Raw genomic sequence first — 22811 nt, 5'->3', positions numbered from 1 at the left:
AGGTCCATAGTAAATTAGAAAGAATTTTATATTTTCGCCATCGACCTACTTGACAGCACTTTCATCCCCATCATATAGATGGTTGGCAGGCCACAACTGTGCGCTTCTCACGATATTTTCTACCTTACACAGTAAGACTGTGGAATGACTGTTCTGGTGTTGCGAGTGTCCATTGGCGGCGCTGATCGCTTACTATCAGGTGACCCATCTGCTCGTTTGCCCCCTATTCCATAAAAATAAATACTTGGTAGACAATAATCCCGGCGGCGCCCAAGGTACTTTAAATAAAAGTCAGCCACAATACATTTCATTTTGTTTAATTCATAGAAGTACACCACGAAAATCACTATAGCACCAAATATTACATACAAAATGTACAAAATTGTGCCAGTTTACGCATCACATTCATCGGGGGAATGAAACCTAGCTCATCAACGTATTGCGTCATATACTATTACAAAGTTAACTTTCATTATTACGTCGCAAACTTACTTTATTGACAGTTACTTTGAAATGGCAGTTATTAACCCTTTAACTCGCCTGTGTCGCATATAGGTAACACGAATTTTTATGTCTCTACCTTTCATGTCGTATCTATTCACATGATTGCTCCTCCGTATTTAGTGTAGATATATTTTCTTTATTTTGTAGCTGCGTGCTAAGGCCACGGTAATTGATATTTAAATGGCGGATAAAGGGTTAATAGAAAAAAACACTATTTCTTGGATAAGTCTCGCAAGAATTGCGGCTGCTGGTCTTTCAGTGTGAATTTTATAGAATTAATATAAATTAATTAATCATCTCCCTTCACACTAGAGTTTAATAAGTTTCTAGTCATGCAGGATGCAAACGAGTCAATCTGAACAATTCATTCAACATAACTAAGGTCATAATAATATATTTAATTTAAATTAAAAAATAAATAAAATCATAAATATAAATCGTAATATACAAAATAATTGATTTAAGTATTTACAAAAATCTCAATAAGTAGTAAATTAAATAATCTGCTGTTTTAAAATAATATAAAAATAATATTTTTTTGTGTAAACGTACTTAGGTATTGTATGTAATCTGATGCGATTGGCATCAGCTTGTATGAACAGAATTCTCAAAAACTGATTGGTTTAAAATTATGACAAAAACATACAAAAATATATTAAAAATAATATCACTATGTTTTCATAAATCCAGGAGTGGTATTCTCGACAATAATAACGGCAGAAATCGGTCGTAAACCTGTGTGTAATGTAACTTTATTTCCAAAACCATAAGGTTGAATATCTTTAAAAAAATCATAAAATAATTATTGACTCTTGCCATTATCAATGTCGGTCCAATAATGTTCTAATGTTTAGGTAATTTATTAGGTAAATGTCTTCTATCTACAACAATATTACAAATCTCAATTAACTTTTAGGTACATTTTTTCTTTTCGAAATTAAACATTCAAATGTGTGAGTGAGACGACAAGCTAGCACACAGAATAAAGAAAGAGATGATATTATATGCAGTCATATCTTACATTATAGACTATGGAGTGTCGGGCAAAAACACTAACCGCCGCACTCGAGAGTCATTTAATGTTTACTTAAAGTCTGGGTAGTTCTTAGGAATTGTTTTCGATACAAAATCGTTACTAAGGCATAGTTTAGGTAATCATTAAATGTCTCTGAGTGCGGTAGTAATTATATATGTATGTATTATAAATTATAACACTTGAATGTACATATAAAGATTTAAATAAAATATGTTGATATTAATACTTTGTAAAACAGAGGGAATAGAGAGTGAAGTCATCAACAAGTCGCCACGTTATAATCGGGTCATAACAAACTTGTGAACTGTCATATTAAGTCTTTTTTAACCTCGCTTACACTTATGCAAGTTGTGCGGGATAGTCACATCAGTCACAGACTACTGTTTTATGATTAAAGTCGAAAATCTATTGCACATTTGGGGTAGCTTGGCGTGCTTATGTAAAAAATCTTTACTTTAAAGTTCTGTCTCTATTCAGCCCCCTTTAACAAAGTATTGGTTGTGTAAGATAATTTTTATTTTTTATCAAATAGTATACTTAGTACGAGTTTGTTTTACGTTGAACGAAAACGAAAAACGCGTTCGGTGCTCTGATTGGCCGGTGCGAATAAATCAACCAATCAGAACGCCGAACGCGCTCTCGTTAAACGTAAAACAAACTCGCACTAAGCCTTCTGATACACTCATTAATAATCAAAATAAATTTTATACATAATATTTATATAAAACATGATAGGTCACTGAATTAAGTTAATATTTCATAGTTTACTTACAAACTAAAACATTATCAAGTTATCATTAAACGCACACATTTAACACAAACGAACATACATAATATTTCATTTTCCTATGTATCTACCAACTTAGTATAACAATCAGTACTTAATATCTTATGGTTGGGTAAATGTAAGTTATGTGTTTTTGACATGAAGTTACTTGGATTTGTAGTCGAGTCCGAGTTACTAACTGTACCCTTAGTATAAGTTTGCTTTACGTTGAACGAAAACGAAACGAGAGCGCGTTCGGCGCTTTGATTGGCCGGCGCAAATGAACCAACCAATCAGAGCCGAACATGCTCTCGTTTCGATTACTTTAAACGAAAAGCAAACTTATACTAAGGGCACTGTTTTCAAGAATATAATATACTTTTTAAATATGTCTTCTAACAAAAATCCATAAGATAATAGATTTCTTTTTATAAATAAATAGAACACATATTGTGATTAACAAGAAAGAACCATTTAGGTATTTTAGTTTGACTTGCCTTGTGTGCAGGTTCTATTGGTCTAAGTTCGATACTTCGGTGTGGAAATTCTTGGGTATCTTAGTAACAAAATAATAAATAGCTGCACGGAATCTGAGTTCGTCTATTATCTGAGAAAAAGAGCGTGCATCTCTACAAACCATTTTAAATGTAAACAACAACACAACTGTATAATTTCTTACAAGAAAATGTAAATGGCAATACATATGTATAATTTCTTACAAGAATTCAACTCATTGATTTATTCACGGCAAGTTAATAATCACGCTAAGTCAAAATTATAGTACATTCAACGTCATGGGTAATTGGCTAGTTTCCTACTAGTCAAAATTTTATACTTTTTTCGAAACGTCAAAAACGATATTTTCTATGAATTTTGTTCTAATAGTGCACTATGACGTCATCATATTTTTAAGTCAAATTGCAGACTTATTTCTAGAAAATTTCCAATATTAAATAGATAATTAAATCTATGAATGCAAATGTGATTATTTTTGAAATTTTTCTTGTATTGAAACGTCGAAATAATTTATATTTGACTGAGGAAACTACCCAATTTGTACACCTACTCGGGTCAGCTAGTCATTTAGTTTACAAAGCTAAATTATTTCTCTCAGTACTTACTGTATTAGATAATTCTATCCTCATTACAACCCTTCCACAATATTTGTTACGGTGTTAAAGTCGTGCGTCAAGTCGAGTAAGCCGAGGTACAGACAATCTCACTGCCGACCCGACCAAACCAATCCTAATTCCTAAACGACATAACACACATAACACGTACCGCTCCAACCCAGCAATTAAATTGACATTTATGTATCTGTCGGCGCGCCGACTGCAAGCTTGCACCTCGCGGGCGGCGCACTGTAAGCACGCGGGCAACTAGCGGTAGTCACAAGCCTGCCGGATCCGAGCCGGAGCCGTGCTTGTTAAATGTGCTTTGACCTAAACTAAACTTACCAATAATTACAAATTTAATTTAATAGTTGACTTCAAGATACAATTGGAAACAACATTATCATAAAACGATTGATTACAGAAACAAAGCAACGTTTATATATTTAATAATATTAAAAGAGAAAGCTCAACATTTCATAAAATGCGATTTATGTTAGTCATCATTACACATACCTAGTATATTATATCAAGTCCACTTGGTAACAGTCTGTATCCGCGGTCACGTTACCACTCGCTGTGCATTCATATTGGAACAGTTCAATAAGTTATAGTTTCTTATCACACACGTCATCCGCCTAGCTATGTAACCGTTTTGTTATGTAACTACTGAGTACGGATACAGTAAACGAATACTTGTAACTCGAGGGCAGTGGTCTAACTCGGGAACACAATATTGTAACGGAAACGATAACACAAAGCGTGGCCACCCGGCGGCGCCTACAGGCAGGCGTGCGGGTTGTGCGAGCACCACCGCGGCCACAGCGGCGCCGCGCGCACGCCGCGCGCCAGCAGCCGCGCGCGCTGCGTGTCCAGCCGCAGGTACACGTCGGGCAGCGCGCCCTCCGCGCGGTCCGACCACAGGCGCTCCGCCAGCGCGGCCGCGCGGGGCCACACGCGCGCGTCCAGCCCGCCCGCCGCCAGCTGCTCCGTCCACTGGCAGGCCGCGCCGCCCTCCACGCGCCACGCCGCCGCGCCGCCGCCCTCCTCCGTCCACGGCCGGTGCTCGTACACCTGCTGCCAGGAGCGGTAGGGCCCGCAGTGCCCGTCCGAGCTGTCGCGCCACGAGCCGAACCCGCAGTCCAGGTACCACGCGTCCACGTGCGACAGCACCGACCGGAACCCGGCGTCCAGCACCGCGCGCGACTCCGGCCACCGCGAGGAGCCCCACACCTGCACGCCCAGGTGCCGCGAGTCCAGCCGCTCCAGGTACGGCGAGCGAGTCAGCCGCGACGACCACAGTAACACTAGCTCCGGCAGCTTGCCGCCGTTGGCGCGCTCCAACGCGTGCAAAGCACGTCGCGTGAACTCTAGCCATAAATCCATTGGGTCGGTGTCGTTGAAGTGCTGCGCCCAGCATCGTTCCGACACTTCGTCTCCTCCTAAGTGGAACACATCGTCGACCTCCGTGAGCGCGAGAATCTCAGCATAGATGCGTTGCAGTAGATCGTACACGTGCGGGTTCCTCGGGTTGAGCTGTCCACAGGGCGGCTCCCCGCAATACGCGCTCCAAGGCTCGAGCTCGACGCAGTGCGCGAGGTGGCCGAGCCCAGCGCTGGGCCCCCAGCCCCAGGCGCGGCCGACGTGCGCGGGCGCGTCCACCTCCAGCAGCACGCGGATGCCGCGCAGCTTGGCGTGCCGCACGATGGTCTTCACGTCGTCGGAGGTGTACACGGCGCCGGGGCCGTACGCGCCGTGCTGCGCCAGCTGCGGCGCGCTGTCCAGCCGCAGCGGGAACGACTGCGAGTCACTCACGTGCCAGTGGAACGTGTTCATTTTAGACGCAGCCATGGCGTCTATTGTCCGTAGTATCTCCCCAGTCGGGAAAAAGTTTCGCGCTGTGTCAAGGAGAAGTCCGCGATATGGGAACCGTGGTGCGTCGACTACAGTAGCTGCCTCTAGTATGAGCAAGCAGCCCGCGTAAGGGTCCATCCATACAATTTGCGAGAGAGTCTCGAGGCCGTGCCGCGCGCCACAGAACGAGTGAGCGGTGATGTCTGCTACGAGAGACTTCCTGGAGGGCCGCAGTGTCAGTTTGTAACTCTCATCTGTGTCGAGGCGCATGCGCGGGTCGGCGCTGCCATTGATGGCGACGCGCACGAGCACGTTGCGAGGCAGCCCGTAGTCGGCGGGGCGGCGCTCGGAACCGGCGCTGCGCTCCAACGTGCGCATGTCCTCCTTCATTAGCTCGAAGGCGTCAGCGAGATGGTCGGAGACGTCGCGGGAAGGTGACGTCACTATTTGGAGCTTGAATCCTTCGGCACGTACAGGCTGCACTGCGGTAGCGAGGCTGACTGCCCCCGTGGGCTGCGGCCACAGCTGCGTGGAGTCGCACAGCATGTTGCAGGTGGGCAGCGACTGCAGCGTCGTGGTCTCCGTCGCCAGCAGCCGCTCGCAGCGCAGGTTGCGACACACCCAACTCCATTGTGGTTCCACGCCTCTGTGGAAGTGCAAAGGCATTTTGTTAGCACATAAATCAGTTAGGTGTTTGCTTTATTATTGGTTTCTGGATCGTTCCAGAGTATTGTTGAGATGCGAATGGCTACTTACTCGTAGAGAGCGTGCAGCGGTCGGTGCGCGCGGTCGTCGCTCTGCTGGCGCCAGTACAGCAGCGCCGCGGCCGTGCACGCCGCCGCCGCCAGGAGCAGCAGGGCGCGGCGCATGCGCGCCACTCGCGACAGCTGCGCCGACGCACCGCGCCCCAGGCCCTCGCCCCACCACTTCATCGCACTGCCTATCTACGCACCTGAAATAGACAAAAGTAAGCGGTTAGAAAATGAGCAAGTCAACAAAAATAACGCAATACAAATATTTTTTCCCATGCAGTTTATTTTATTTGCCCTGTAAATAAACATCCTCAATGTGAGAAGTGTAATGAACCGCAAGCTATATTATTTGAACCTTCGTATCACATTTACAGTCAGGTTGTACAAGACCTATACAAACATGAATGGAGAATTTCGGTGACATTACGCCGAGGTCAACAAACGTAACTGTTTGGCACGAACCAGTCCAACCAGACACATGTAGGTGTGTTAAATCTAGACCTAACTATATTTACTTAATTTATTATGAATACATTAGGACATAAAAACAATATTTTGTATATAAATGGCTAAAACTGCGAATTAAACCACAGAAAACCAACGTGAAACAACGTTTGCGTTGTGTGAGTGAGGTTATTGAAGGCCCAGTTACCGCCCTCCCCAATCTTCCCAATCCCCATTTCCCAACAACCCTTAAATTCCTAACCCCCAAAAGGCCGGCAACGCACTTGCAACGCCTCTGGTATTATGGGTGTCCATAGGCGGCTTACCAATCTACTTCTATAATTTGAAGTACGATTATTTTTGCTATGTACGTAAAGTAGATTATTTTTATGAAACGACATTAAATAAGAAACCCTAAACAAGCTAGTACTAACGTCATAATAAAACTTATCACGTTTGGATTAAACGCTGCATGTTTAAAGTTGTTTAATCTTCAAGAGAAGCAGTAAACTTGGATGCAGTCATGCAGTTAAACATTTCTACGGCATCGGCATTCGTTTTACAAGACAGCGAGGTGTCTATATGTCTATGTGTCTATGTAGCTGTCTAGGTGTCTATTTCGAGAGAGCGCTAAAAGGCGTGAGTCTTCGCTTTTAGGTCACTTCGCTCAAATTGGTACAGAGCTTCGCTTTTTGGTGCAGATGTATTCATTTACAGAGGAAAATAACAATGAGGACTGTCTCGTTGATCGAGTAGTTGCAAGTGTTACTGCTGAGCAAGGGGTCTCGGGGTAGATTGCCGGTTCGAGCAAAGAGGCTTTTTAGCTTTTCGATTTTTTTATCTTTTCTCGATATGTTCACAGTTTAAAGTCTAAAGTAAGTTCTATTAACATCATCACTATGTATTAGCATTTCTGGCCACCCTCCGGGGATAAAAAGGTGTGATGTTACGTTATAATGTTAAAAAAGAAAACTAGAACAAAGTTGAGAATTTATTTGCGTCTGTTTCGGAAAGTATTCGCAGCGGGCCTGTCTATAAAAGTCAGCTAGTCGTAGTAGCTGCAGATAACTGAATTCAGAAATAAATGCACTGGAATTGCACAGCTGAGGGCTATATACAATTTTACATACAGCGACTTAGTTAAATAATAAGATTGATTTTGATACAGTTGCTATGCATGTAACGGGTTTGATTCCAGGAATAACTTCGGTTCCATGAACAACTACTCGTCTGATCACTTGTAACGCCTCCGGTTTTTCAAGTGTCCATGGGCGACGGAAATTGCTTACCATCAGGCGATACGTCTGCTCATTTACCGGCTTATATCAGAAAAAAAAAAAACATCATAAACAATATGATTTTCGTTTAATCACTGGGTACCATAGGTCAAATACCTGATGGTAAGCAAAGGATGGAGGATGTAGCCCGCCTGCCTAAAAGCACACCGCACATCAGACTCGATTTCGATTTTACACATTTATTATTTTTTTTATTATTTATTTAGTATTTTTCGGTTTACTCACGTAACTGTTTGACGAGGAACTCGACTAGTTTGGTTAAATTGTTCAATAATGACATTTTACTAACGTAATTAACCGACTGAATATAATATTTAGTCCCATTAACAGAACATTTAATATTTGACGCTTAATAGCTTACAGTACCTACATACTTTCTTTCATTCTTTCATAGTACATTTTCAAAGATATAGTTTAAAATCTAATATTGATATTAAACTGGTCGTCAGGCCATTTACCTAATAGGTTAGTACATTAGCGGTTCAATTAGTAAGTGTTTTGGTTAAAATCAAGTTCTTCGTAATGATGATAACATTTCTTTTGCAGCAATATATAGTCTTCTCGCGGCCATGGAAGGTCTATTGGACATCCCAAACTTGACAGGTAAACACAGATCACTTGTTTTCTTTTCGTAAATTCTCATCTTCGTTACCTCATTGTTCGTTAGCTGTTCACTAAATTCTTTCACTTCCTACGCCTTGTTATTGACTGCTTCGATCGATTAGACATTCAGTTCTGTAATTTTGAGCACCGCCTTAGTTCATGGCTAGCTAATCTTCTAACTTCAGCCATCAAATCCTATGCTTTACTCAACATGCACTGCTTAGTTCTTACATTCCGATATCTTTCCACAGGTAACAATGGTGTCCAAATACTTTCTGCTATTCTTAATTCCGGCGCTCGTCGAGTGTCGGATAAATGTCAAGATAACAGCCGCAGAATCAGAATCGGAAGCTGAGATCGAATACTCCGGTGAGAATGTGGAAATCATCAGCGACCGGGAACGGGAGACCTTTGACATAGGAGACAGGAGCCTGAAGAGGGCAGTCGAGAAGTTCGCTGATGCAGCGCCCACAGACGTGTACGTGAAGAGTCCTACCCCTTGGAACGATGTCTACAAGACTTACAACTGGGAACAGGTGAAGAGAACCCTCCGGCCAATCAGAACGAGAGTACTGGGAGTGCACACCAAACCTGTCATCGTGGCGACGCGAGAGTTCGAGAACCACAGCGGTGTCAAGGCCAAATACAACGCTGCCATCTTCCACGAGATTACGGAGACGTTCTCCAACACCTGGTCGGTTGGTGGAGAGCTGGAAGTGGGACAGGAGATCACATACAGTGTAAACTTCGGAGTGGGGAGCGCCGGAGGAACCACCAAATTCTCTTATGCGGCAAAGTGGGGAAATGATACGACCAGGGAGAAGTCGGCGACGCTCGGGTCTTCTACGAGCGTGGAGGTGGAGCTGAATCCGGGACAGGCGGTGATTGCCAGTCTCACGGCTACTCAGGGTACGTTGGACGTTGAGGTGGAGTACGAGGCGCGGCTCCAGGGCGTTGTGTTCGCCAACTACCGCAACAAGTACAAGGACCACTACTTCTGGGCTTTCCCCATTACCTCAGTGCAATCTGCTGGAGGTCTACCTCGGACTATCACCTCTACTGAGAAGATTTCCATTGGATTCTACACAAGCGCGCGCGTCGATATCAAAGACAAGGTCACGACCGGCCGGATAAAGGTCGCTCCTGCAGGCTTCGTCAGAACTAAACCAAAGCATTTCGGTTAAATAAACATTATTGATAGATATTTTTAAACATAGTAAATAATGATTTTATCAGTTTTACCTTTTTTCATCGTTCAGCAAATGAAAATTTTGTAGGTAATATATAACCCTAGTACATAGTGAAAGATGTTCACAAATAATTGTCCGTACGATTTACTTCCTCATGAAGAGTTTGTTGTTCTGCGCACCGGTTATAAACACTATTGACGCATTCCAATTGAATGTGTAAACAAATCCATTCAATTCAATTGATGAGAAGAAATGGTGCGGTGTGAATTATGAACCAATCGTTTCTATTAACTTTTTACAAATTCATATGACGCAACTAGTTAATCGTCAAATAAGAGTCCGTACGAATGTATATTTTGATTTAATTTAATCGATATATGTTTAAAAGGGCAAAATAGAAGAAAAGTAACCGCCAGCTATCTCAAAGACTTAGGAGAAGCTCGCTCAGCTAAGATATGTATCACCAAGTTAATTTATTACCATTTATAGATACTGCCTCGTTGGTCGAGTGGTTACAAGGGTGACTGCTGGGCAAGAGGTCTCGGGTTAGATTCTCGGTTCGGGCGAAGGATTGCTGGGCTTTTTCCTGTTTTTTGAAAATTTCTCGATAGTAGCACGGAGCCTGGAATTGTGCCCGCGGGCACTTGCCATATACCGCTGTATATGGCAATAGGCTCACACCCTATTACATGGAACTTAAATCATGAATTGTGATTGTGAAACCTCTGCCTATCCCTTCGGAGTTAAAGGCGTGATGATAAAAAAAATATAGATACTGAAATGTAATGTAACCTATTGCTAACTTTGTTATGAGTTCCATATTTTCGTCTAGTCCACTTTTCATCAACACCATATTAATTACATTGGGAGACTGTTTTACAATGCTTTCTCACGGACTGATTGACCAATAACATATCGCATTTTCTAAATGAAATGCGTCACTTAAGCTAACAGCTGATATTGTACTACGTAGTAACTGAACAAAAACACAAAGTTAACAATTTGAATTACAATTGGTTTGCTCATTTATTGGGCCTTCAGTAACCTCTCTTACACCATGAAACACATCGCAACCGTTGTTTCACGACGGTTTTCTGCGAGGCCGTGGTATCACTCCGGTCAAGCCGGTCCATTCGTGTCGAAGCATGGCTCTCCCACGTGGTACTCATGCCTTACCGCTCAAGTAAAAAAGGTTCTAAATATTTCTACTGACTGCATAGTTGCCGTTGCAGAGTGCACACATGAACTTTTTCATCAGTTATTTTATTTCAATATTGCTTCGAATAAAAGGCAATCGGTATTTCGTGGGATCTATGTAGATTGGCGTGGATTTTTTTTAGATTTACTAAAATCAGAATCAGTTTGCAGCGAGCTACAGTCAACAGGATAGTTGGTATCGAATGGAAGAGTGTACGAGAGTTACTGAATGAAAAATATTTTTGCATCGAATTCGAACATGTTTTAAAACCTGTCTGATTCGTAAAGGTATCGGGTACCGAGTTTAGAATCTGGTATAATCCTTTTTGAAATCGGTATAAGTACATGTAGATATACAACTTACAGATATACGGACAGTGGAGTTTTAGTGTAAGCTCCTGCTTTTTGTAAAGATGCTTTCTTTACTCATTAAAATACCTACCTACCCCTTAACGTTTTTCGTGGATGCAGATACAGGCGTGATATATATTATATTGATAGTAACTAAGTGCCTGTTTTATAATTTCTAGATCTAAATATCTGCTTCGAACCAGCAGATAAAGAATATAGGAACGTGTGAATACGTGTCACATACCTAAGTTCATTGAATTCGGAACACGAAGGTTGCGAAACAGGCGTTAACTGCCGTACTCCTAATGATTACTTAAACGATTTGTTAGTAACGATTTTGTTCCGAAAACAATTGCTAAGGAAGTTTAAGTTAAATAACTCTTAGTACGATAAGTATTCTGCATCATTAGTACAAGTTTGCTTTACGTTTAAAGTAATCAAGTCAAGACTGCGATCGGTGCTCTGATTGGTTAGTTTATTCAAGCCGGCCAATCAGTGTGTCGAACGCACTCTCATTCCGTCTACTTTAAAAGTGAGGAAACTCATACTAAGTGTATTTTTCTGTCTAATTCAATAATTTAGTTAATTCGCAGTCATCTAGACCGTACTTTTTTCAGTCTTTTAACTATGAACCCAATTGTGTCGTGAAACTCGTCACGTAATTGCGCCTGCAGTGGTGCAGTGGTTAATTGCGCTTTGTATGGTTCAAGGATCGTTCCGTATGGCTCAGTAACCGCTCTTCATCCACGCTACTTGCATGGCTCATTACCCTCGAGAAAGTTTTCAACTATTTTAAAACGCATTTTATGAGTAGACACTGTGACTTATTACTCTTAGAAACAAGAAATTATTCTAAACTAAAAGGTTTTGTGGATTCTTTTCTTATCAAATAACTAGCGACCCGCCCCAGCTTCGCATGGATGCAATGGTGATATATTATGCCTGTATTATACATATAAACCTTCCTCTTGAATCACTCTACCTATTACAAAAAACCGCATCAAAATCCGTTGCGTAATTTTAAAGATTTAAGCATACAGACAAACAAACAGACAAAAATAGCGACTTTGTTTTATACTATGTAGTGATTTACATCGGTACATTGTTGCACATAGCATAGCACTAGTGGAAACGGACTCCGCTACGCTATGTTTTCTATATGGAAAGATGCTTGCTATGAATTTCTGTGCAAAGGATTCTACTCTATCCGAGACGAAAAGTGGGTATTGATTACCACACCAGTACTACACAGTAAAATTGAAAAAAAAGTTCGCATTTCTTGTAAATACGTAATGAAATACTACTTAATTAGTTTCATCTCAAGAAGAGAACAAAAATATTTCATTTATACGGTCCACTGTCACGAAAGTAATATCATGTTCATGTTATATTTAGAAGTCTCCCGAACATATTTTGGCCAACTATTACAACTTTCGGGAACATTTGCAATTGCTATAAGTGGTTTGAGCGAGTTGCATATTTGATATCCGAATTCACTGACCCTTGCTGGAGCGGGTCCGCCTCGCTAACTTACAAGTACCAATCATGCAATGGAATTTGAACCCTACACTGAGATGGACATAAAGATTATTTTGCACTGTCTGGCCCACGTTTGTAGTACTTAATTCAATTTCCTGTAATAGGGAAATAATCTGTACGAAATTATATACAGAATGGACATTATTAAGTTTGTTTGTGAACTGCTATTTTCGTTAGCAACATGTACAAGACATGTATGTATAGACATTGTGGACTCTTATGTCCGTTTGGTGGTTATATGTAATGAACGAGGTTAAGCTTGTGGTAGTTGTCCCAGCTTCGAATATTCGAACGAACTATTCTGTTGTTTAGTATTTTAAGTGCTAATTCAATATAGCGGATAATTAGGACTGCTTAATCAAAATTTGAGTATGTACATGTTTTCCTGATCATATTACAAGCGTATTAAAGGAGAACGGTTAACTTTTATAGTTAAGAAACACATGTATCTATTGTAGAAAGTTTTGATAGCCTTTACCCGACGTTTCCTTGCTAAATATTTAAAATACTCCATTGAAAGCTACCTGTACATGTTACTTGGTATTTTTTGGCAACTCGAGGGCCTGAGGAGTCTTTTAAGTTAAACTTTCCATGAATACATCAACCCCTTTCCGTTCCCTATTATAATGGGGTATTCATAGGTTTTTGTGAGAGTTACCAGGTGCACATAAAGTATGCAGTGGTTGAACGCGGTAAGTTCCGCGGGGTGACGTACGAGGTACGAGGTACGACGCTTGTAAATTTTATTGCGTCTTGGCAGTTTCTTGTTTTAATTAACCTAGAAATTATGTTGGGAATGGCGATGTATATGTATATGTACATTTGTTTTTAGTTAGTTGAGGTTTATTTTCATTAATGTGTGTATCAATTTACCCATAATGATTTAGTTACATGTGACTGAGTCGCTGACAAAGACGAAGGTACTGTTTGTAGAAGAAATGTTAACATTTAGATGGTTTTTTGAATGTCTACTGATAGAAGGACACAAGAAAATCTGTGGTTATAGTAAAGTGCTACAGAAGTAAAAAAAGGGGGTTATGACTTAATGAAAGACATTAAAACAACATACGCAATGTATATAAATATGACATTTACTGTTTTTTTATGTTTATTTTAATAGCAAAGAAGCTCAAACTGGTTGGTAACAATCTTCCTTAAACCTTACGTATAATAAAATAACTATACAGTCCCAACGAATTCAATACTTCTAAAATAAAGTACCAGGATAACAGAAGAGTATGACAGCTTCGCTAGCACTCACGTTAACACTATTTTATTTATACGTGTCTAGCCGAAGCGCAGGCCATGCTCCGATTCTCCAGGGAACCAACACCTGCACTCGTGCAAGTCAATATACTCAAACGGCTGTCATGAAGGGAATACAAGTTTTGATATGAAACCATAATGAGGGGAAACTCTATTAAAACTCATTTATAACGGCATTGTACGGTCGATGACGCTTTAATTTACTTTAGGTTGGTTTTAGTTAGTTCAAGATGGTGTTAAGATTAATATTTATGAAATTGTGAAGTGATTGCTATTTAATATTATAGTTCTAATGCGTTAAGTCTAAAGTGCAAGACGTAATGCATAAGGTTGTTGATCGGACGTGAAATAGTATTATAAATGTAAATGACATATCTCACAATGCTCACCATTATTCGACTTTTAATAGAAAAGATTTAAACAATACTATAATTTGCGATTCAGAAGTTAACTACTCGTATTACCTTAACTAATATTTTTTTTATAAATAAGCTTAAAAATCAAATGAATTATTTTTGGAAGTCCAGAGAAGATTTAAAAGGTGAGAAACAAAATGTTTGAGACGGTCCGAAGTGTACCGGATCAGATAGCAAAAAATAAAAGAAGCAAAAATTGTGAAAATCTGTTAATTTTTTTGGCGTTTATTAATATCTATTTATGTGTAAGTAGGTATATTTAATACCTACATATATATCGAAAATAATACAGTGTAAATGATATTGATACAACTGTATCAACTGTACCTGAATTGATATTTTGTTATACATACTGAAAAACAATAAATACCAGAAAATATAGGCCTATATGTATAGACCGGTTATTTTCCTCCAATCGCGTGTAGCCTCGGCATCGGGCGCAGACGTCATCACAACAGCAACGTGGCCCAACTGGCTTCATCGCCAGCTCTTTTATAATTCAATGAAATCGATCAAGTGCCATTAGTTTATTAACTATTCTACGTCACACCTTATCGTGTGTATAAAAAAGACTGCATAATAATAAACTAGTGAACCAGTGCAAACTAGAAGTCAATTAAGTATGTTTAGTGGTAGGAAGTGAATGAAAAATCTGTCTAAATGAGACAATTTTAGCAAACATATTTTTTCGATAAAATTCCCGGTTATATAGTAAGCCGCTGGCAGAAGCTAGTACATTAGCTTCTGCCAGCGGCTTCTCCTGCGTTCCCGTGAGATAAAAAGCCTATGCCTAGCCTATGTGTTATTCCAGACCATAATCTACCCCTGTTCCAAATTTCATCCCGATCCCTTCAGCCGTTTAGACGTGAAAGAGTAACAAAAATCCATACTTACTAACTTTTGCATTTATAATATTAGTAGGATCTATGTCAGCAATTTTGGAACATAAGTGCCTAGACCTACACTATTAACTCAAAACCATTACAAATGTCGATTTCATAAAGTTGGTCCTCCACAACTTTAGTTCCTCTTTATCTAAATTCCCTCCTCACAATTCTAGAGGGTTATTCAGTTGTGTACGTCTCTATGACGTATGTTCTCATACTCCCATCCCTTTTTATATGATATCGCCTCGTTAGGGGCCCTATTACGGCGCTTCCGGCATTTGTAAGTTATTTTAGGCCTTACACAGCTTTGAAGCTTAGGAAAATCTTTGTGTAATGGGACAAAGAGTCGCTTTATACGGCACATCATTATATTTCGTTTGATTGTAAAATATAATATGTATAATAAGGCGTATATGATTGTTATTTTGGGAAATCGATTAATAACCGTGAAGTGAAATTATGTGTGTTATGAAGTAGGCTAGTAGCGTGTCGTGTGTTTTTGTGTTGCAATTCTGCTGCGTGAGCATTTAATTGCAGGAGGGTGGTACTGCACACCGCATGCTGAAAATACATCTACATACAAGCGGAATGAAAACTAAAAATGTATTGTATTGTTATTGTAGCTTAGAAGTGTCCGGTGTGTGGCAATATGCTCAACTCCTAGTACATGGGACTGGTGTAAAGGCAGTGTTTCAGCATAATGCCTGTCCTACATTTAAACGGTGTGACGTTCATGTATCATGACGTCTATGTATGATGAAAATAATTAGTACAATTTGGTTATGACGTCAAATTGAATATTTAGGGAAACTGTTCTAACGAAAATACGCATTAACCAAATAATGTGTCTAGTTTAATAAATCGTATATGTAAAAGAAGTTAATATACACAAATCTAAACGCTTACCCTATCAGAGCAGCTTAAGCTATCTATACCAACCAGCATCCTTAGTACGAGTTTGCTTAAAGTTTAATGTAATCGTGCGGCGCTCTGATTGGTCCACTCGAATAAACCAACCAATCAGAGCGAGACCAAGACACAATACTCAACACATCTATCTGAATAGAACAACTACCATCATAATTGAAATCATGAGAGAATACATTTGAGCTTATTAGGTGCTCGTTCAAAGTACACAGATAGTAAACGATAAGTCATGTAAGATCTGTGACGAACTCCTGAATGTGTAATATATACGAGTAACAGGGTTGTTGTAAGTCAATCATCATTACCCATGTCTGATCTGCAATTACGTTTAATACAAGCACCAGATCAATAAGTAAATTATGAGTGATGTGTACAAGGATGGAGGACTTAAAACTGCAGCGGCGACATCTATGCTACATAGTATCGGAGTGGAACTAAATGAAGATGTAAAGGGTTGTATCATTACGCATTTTTTGTTTGTATTGAGATATGTTTCGGAGGTAAAGAGAGTATTAAAACTACTTATCTGCTTAATAAGTAAAATCACAAAACTGAAAGGAATCAAAGGATTTATTTGCTAATGAATACAGTTATATAAAAGGTGTTACAAAATGTCAATCAGTTCAGTATTCAGTCATAACAAAAAAAAAAAACATGTCAAAATATCTGTTCAGTGTGTAAAATTAAATCATTATGGGGAAGACAAACGAAAACGAATCATATTTTGTCCAGCCATTCTTGAGTTATGAGCGGTAAAACTAACATAATTCTGTTTTACGAAGATTTTATCGGTTATGTCGTCGTCTTACTACGTTTCACTACAGATTTGAATACGAAGCTACTACTCGCTAGTGACGTGTATGTCGTATTGTGTCATACGGTTTGACAGCCCTGCACAGACCCGCAAATTGGCTCGCGTGACGCACGCGTGTCGTCGTCGTGTCGTTGACATGCATTATATAAACCGTACATGTTATGCTCTTATACATTCAAACCTACTATATTATGTTATATTTGTGATCTTATTAGTACACATAATTATCTGATTTGAATATACAATAGTATATGTTAATTGTAGTTCTGTCTTTTTTTTTGAGAGGGTAAAATCATCCAGTGGCTTCTCCCGCCTTGGGCGAGGCGAGAGGGAGTGTCAGACTCTTACTGACTAAAAACCACACCGTTCTTTCTCCTGCTTTTTGAGCCGGAGTCCCGGTAAACCCGCTAGGTAGTCCGCAACTCCGGATTGTAGTTCAGTCTTGGACTACCTTTACCCAACATTTGACTAATCAATCTCACATAATAATGAAGGAAAACTTTGAAAAATATGTTGTTATATTTTGAGTTAGATAATATAGTTCACTCAAGCAAGCGTAGTGTAGGGCGCCCTCCAGCTAGGTGGAGTGACGATATCCGCAAGGTAGTGGTTGGATGCGTAGAGCTGAAGATCGAGCTTAGTGGCGTGCCGTTGGAGAGGCCTATGTCCAGCAGTGGACTATAAGAGGCTGATGATGATGATTAGTTCACTCACGTAACCGATTCCAGGTTACTCGACTCATTGACTGATTTCGAGCATAGATCGGGGCTCATAATAACAAACAGCATATAAAAAAAAAACTTGAATTCTAGATCCTTTCAAAAGGGATGTTCAGAACTTAATAATAAAAGTATAGTTTCAAACGTTACAGTAGATAAAATGGCGGCTTAATCTAGGTAACACCGGTTTTAAACCTGTCATTACATTATCACAGCGTCGATCGTGTGGGTAATATAAGATTTATGTGGCCACATCAACACTAGCAAGCCTTTGTGTTCCCCGTGCCGTTACATAAAACATTATAAGGGTGCGACCGACCTTACGACAATGTACAGACTAGGTTAGAAGGTTCACAAAGTATAACTATGGTGTGATATCAGAAATTAATAACTTTAGTTGTACTGTGAAAGAAAAAAGGAAAACCATTCTATCGTGTCATGTTAGAAAGAAGATATTGATAACTACACGGTTGGCTCAGTGGCTTGACAACCGGCTGTCGCGTAACGTATAGCGGGTTGGATTCCCGCACGGAGTAACTCTTTGTGTGATAAACAAATTGTTGTTTATGTATTGATTTTATAGGAAAGCCATCCATAGCACACAACCATAGCATGCAGCCAAAGCACGCATCTTTCCAAATAAAAACATAGCTTAGTTGTGTCCACCAGTGCTAAGCTGTATGTACAATGAATATGATTGGTGGAAGTAAAACTTATCCACAGCAACGTAGCATAGCACATCACTGGAGGAAAAGCAACTTAAACATCGTCGTATCTAACACCTTCTAGAATTGAAACTTAAAAAGGGATATTTACCATGTTTTTTATTATTTATGAGTTTCCGATATTTCGGCACTGTTGCAAGCGCCATGATCACGGATAAACAGAAGAGATAAACAGTTTATTATAAACAGAAAAACATGGTAAATATCCCGTTGTAACTTTCAATTCTAGAGTCTTCAGTCTTATATCATGTACCTTCTGTACTTGCAAGTTAGGCGTACGAAAGGGCGGGAGTATACGCCATGACAGATGACGTCATATAGATGAGTTTAGTCGGAATTTAGATACAATGGTACGGTGTTGACAAATAGACAATCATTGTTCCCAAGTGTCATAAGAACTTGTATGAAAGAATCGAGTATGAAGTTACCGTATATTTCATAAATTTACTCTTTCTCATTGATTTCTCTTTCTTTGATCGGTTGAGGTAACTAAGGATTGTAGTCGATTTCAAGTTGATTTGGTGATTTTGATTAAAAATGTGACTGGGATTGGGTACTACGATTTTTAAACTACTGTAATTAGGAAATACATCTATGTTTTATGTAATGCAAGCGCCGTTTATTACCATACACACCAGACTAGCAATTTGACACAAAAACACCTTCTATTACCATACATATCAGACAAATAAATGCAGACAACGTAAGACACATTCATTTAAAAATAGCAATAACATATTATTTCAACACAGTAAATATCAATTATATAATATAAACGTCTTATATTAAAAAAGGGCCAAATTAACTGATGAGCATGCACGAAAAGACTGATGACTGTTGAAAGCAAAAGCGTTCGATTGTCTCTGCCTACCCCCATGGGGGTAGGCGTGAGGTTATTTCACATTTGTGTTAAGCTATAATACCAACTGACTTGATACTTATTGTATCATTATGTATGTTGCCGTACCCTAACCGGGTTTCATGTTGAAACGAATGTGCTAATGTAATATCTATGTACCTAGATCTACACATGAATGCAATAAATGATTCGAGTTTTAGTTTGAGTTTTATGTATGTATGTACCTACTAAATAAACAAAACATATAGATAGGTTGTACGCTTGTACCCTATTTATTCAGAGACTGATGTTGGCTCGCGGGGTCGGTCAGCTTTATGTTAATTGAAACGTGAAACCCACACATTCATTAAGGCACAAAAGATGAGTACAGACAGACGGACAAACGTACGTTATTACCACATACAACCCTTCTAATGATGCATTACTTACACACGGTTTTATGATATTAATATTTGTATGTTTATCTTCTATTATATAAAAATAAGTCAGGTTTTCCTTCCTGACGCTATAACTCCAGAATGCACGAACCGATTTCCACGGTTTTGCATTTGTTGGAAAGGTCTCGAGCTCCGTGAGGTATATAGCAAAAATTAGGAAAAATTCAAGAGAAAAAAAAGAAAACAGGAAAAATCAATGATGGCGAAACGCAGTTCGCCTGGTTTGCTAGTATTATATAATCACTGTACGTAATATAAAAAAATATATATATATATAGAATACTAGCTACTTCCGCGCGGTTTCACCCGCTCTGCTCGGCTCCTATTGATCATAGCGTGATGTTTTATAGCCTATAGCCTTCCTCGATAAATGCACTATCCAACACAAAAAGAATTATTCAATTCGAACCTGTAGTTCCAGAGATTAGCGCGTTCAAACAAACAAACAAACTCTTCAGCTTTATAATATTAGTATAGATTGTACTGGGCAAAGCATAGATTTGTATGCAGAAGAATTGAACGAGAAATGTCTATCGTAACTCTTCTAAATAAATAGTGTTTTGTATCCGATACGGACGTATTTTATTTAGACTAGTCTAGAAAATAACATATGGAGGGTCTGGTTATTATTTCAGTTGCGTCGATCTAAGGTTTCGTTGCATCCCTGGAGACTCATGGTCCCCTAGTAAAACGAGAAGTGTTGCCTCCCGCAAAATGAGTTACGTGAACATTTTCAGGCACATACACTCGTACATACGTCAATCTGTCAATATTTTAAGGTTGTATATCTATGAAAGTAAGGTAGAGGACAGAGTCTTTTATTATAAAAGAAGATGCATAGTATAGTAAAGTTATTTGATTTTGTTGTTGCTGTTTGTTTAAGTCTTTGACTGCCAATAGAAAACTGTTGAAGGCAAATCCTCCGTTTAAATTCGGTCACTGGTGACCACCACGGCGTTTAATGTGATATAAAATACATACAATAATATATAAAATACTTCTACATACAATAATATAATTTGTAGGTATCGTCTGTGTTTCTTAATTTTATTTTAATTCGATTTTGTAAATTTTTTGTAATAGTTGAAAGACGGTGAAGATTTAATTTCAATATAAAATAAGAAATTAGGGTTGTCACTGATGATTTGCCATTAAGATGCTAGTGAGGCATAGAATCTGTACCCTTAGTACGAGTTTGCTTTACGTTTAAAGTACCTAATCGAAACGAGAGCGTGTTCGGCGCTTTGATTGGCCATGTGTGGGTGAACTGAGGGACCACACCGGGAATTCGCCAAATGAAAGTTCTAGGATTTAGTAGTAGACCTAAAACAATTGTAGAACGAATCTGGGAATTTGTAAACAAATATATTAAAAACTACGACCCATAAAGTGTGGTCCCTCAGTTCTCAAAGACGATCAGCCAGATCTCGGAAAGTATGTTATAAAAGGTTTTGTGAATACAGACATTTAGTACATAATTTGTAAAGATATCTATTAAATAACAGACCACAAAGCATTAAAGATAAAAAAGTATAGCAACTGAACTGTGGTCCCTCAGTCCACATAACAAAGATAAATATTTTATTGAATATTACTGAATAAAACCGTTATTATTCTACATAGAGTTTTAGTAAAAGTCATAAAACATTATGTAAAAAGAAATGGATCTTAAATATCGAAGCATTTCGAAGGTAACAATGTTTAAAAGTGGTCCCTCAATCCTCTCCTCCACTGACATATAGACACTGCTAGCTGCTAGACGAGAGGAATATCAGAAAGTCTAGTGTACTTAACATTTAGTAATAGTTTTCTACTAAATAATAGGTATATAAAATTTTGTATTTCTTACCTCTAAGCTGAGAAAATATTAATTTTTTAATCCTATGAAAATAGGTAGATCAGTGTGACCACAAAATCAAACAAAGTGTAGACAGTACTATTATTCTTTATTTAATATATCATTATTTAGATGAAACGAAAACAAGGTTGTACGGTTAATTTAGTGCTAGGACCACTTTTAAACATTGCTACCTTCGAAATGCTTCGATATTTAAGATCCATTTCTTTTTACATAATGTTTTAAGACTTTTACTAAAACTCTATGTAGAATAATAACGGTTTTATTAAGTAAAATTCAATAAAATATTTATCTTTGTTATGTGGACTGAGGGACCACAGTTCAGTTGCTATACTTTTTTTATCTTTAATGCTTTGTGGTCTGTTATTTAATAGATATCTTTACAAATTATGTACTAAATGTCTGTATTCACAAAACCTTCTTTTATAACATACTTTCCGAGATCTGGCTGATCGTCTTTGAGAACTGAGGGACCACACTTTATGGGTCGTAGTTTTTAATATATTTGTTTACAAATTCCCAGATTCGTTCTACAATTGTTTTAGGTCTACTACTAAATCCTAGAACTTTTATTTCGCGAATTCCCGGTGTGGTCCCTCAGTTCACGCACACATGATTGGCCGGCTTCAATAAACCAACCAAGTTGTTTACAAGAGCCAAGAATGTATTGAAAGCTTTAGCAATAGATATCCCCAGTGAGTCACGGAAGGTAGAAGGCAGTTGTTTCATGTAAAACGTTGACATACAATAAAACCTGGTTAAGATCTACTATCTGTCGACCGAAAATTAGTCAGGAAACAAACTAGTTTCATATTAGTTCATGACACTAAAACATGTACATAAAAACATGGTGTTCCAATAAAAGTTGATGGAAAATCAATAATACTACTAATAGTAGCAGATTAAAGACACCATAGATACATGAAACGTATGGTCGCTTCAGTTCTACATAATTTTCATAAAAATCAATAGAATCGTTTGACATGCTCGCGTAACCGTATAGTTTCATGTTTATTAACTTGTCCAGTTAAATTAAATACACGTTCCAACTTTTTACTTTTTTATTTTTATAACTTCTGTGAGACATACTGAATTAATTATTACATTATCAGCTTACTCACGTAACTGTTTGAAGAGGGACTTGACTAGTTTCAAGCCATGTTAGAGGCTCATATTCATGAGTAGCATTCCGTGAGATACGAAACTTATTCTTTTCTTTATTAATTTTCTGTCAAAAGTTAATTGGATTATTTTAAG

The 22811-nt window shown here is 38.8% G+C and overlaps 2 protein-coding genes across 2 annotated transcripts in view; one reads left to right on the top strand and one right to left on the bottom strand.

The window, feature by feature from the left end:
* Nucleotides 1-301: 301 nt before the first annotated feature.
* LOC118265933 (probable beta-hexosaminidase fdl) overlaps nt 302-22811 on the bottom strand; it is a 95249-nt gene continuing 72739 nt past the window's right edge. Inside the window, exons 4-5 of the mRNA XM_035579226.2 lie at nt 6029-6224; nt 302-5918 (exon numbers count right to left, since the gene is read on the bottom strand). Of these exons, the coding sequence (XP_035435119.1) occupies nt 4199-5918; nt 6029-6204 (1896 nt within the window). The 5' untranslated portion in view covers nt 6205-6224 and the 3' untranslated portion in view covers nt 302-4198. The remainder of the gene's footprint in view (nt 5919-6028; nt 6225-22811) is intronic.
* On the top strand, nt 8222-9555 carry LOC118265934 (spherulin-2A). The gene is made up of 2 exons (XM_035579227.2): nt 8222-8369; nt 8621-9555. Exon 2 carries the CDS (start codon nt 8627-8629, stop codon nt 9551-9553), a length of 927 nt encoding a protein of 308 aa, XP_035435120.1. The 5' UTR covers nt 8222-8369; nt 8621-8626; the 3' UTR covers nt 9554-9555.

This window comes from Spodoptera frugiperda, chromosome 7 (assembly GCF_023101765.2).
Source record: "Spodoptera frugiperda isolate SF20-4 chromosome 7, AGI-APGP_CSIRO_Sfru_2.0, whole genome shotgun sequence".
Taxonomy (NCBI): domain Eukaryota; kingdom Metazoa; phylum Arthropoda; class Insecta; order Lepidoptera; family Noctuidae; genus Spodoptera; species Spodoptera frugiperda.
The sequence above is the reverse complement of the archived record's forward strand: the minus strand, read 5'-3'. Positions and strand labels throughout refer to the sequence as shown.

Coding starts and splice junctions, on each gene's coding strand:
- LOC118265934 (XM_035579227.2), top strand. CDS start 8,627: ATGGTGTCCAAATACTTTCTGCTATTCTTAATTCCGGCGCTCGTCGAG.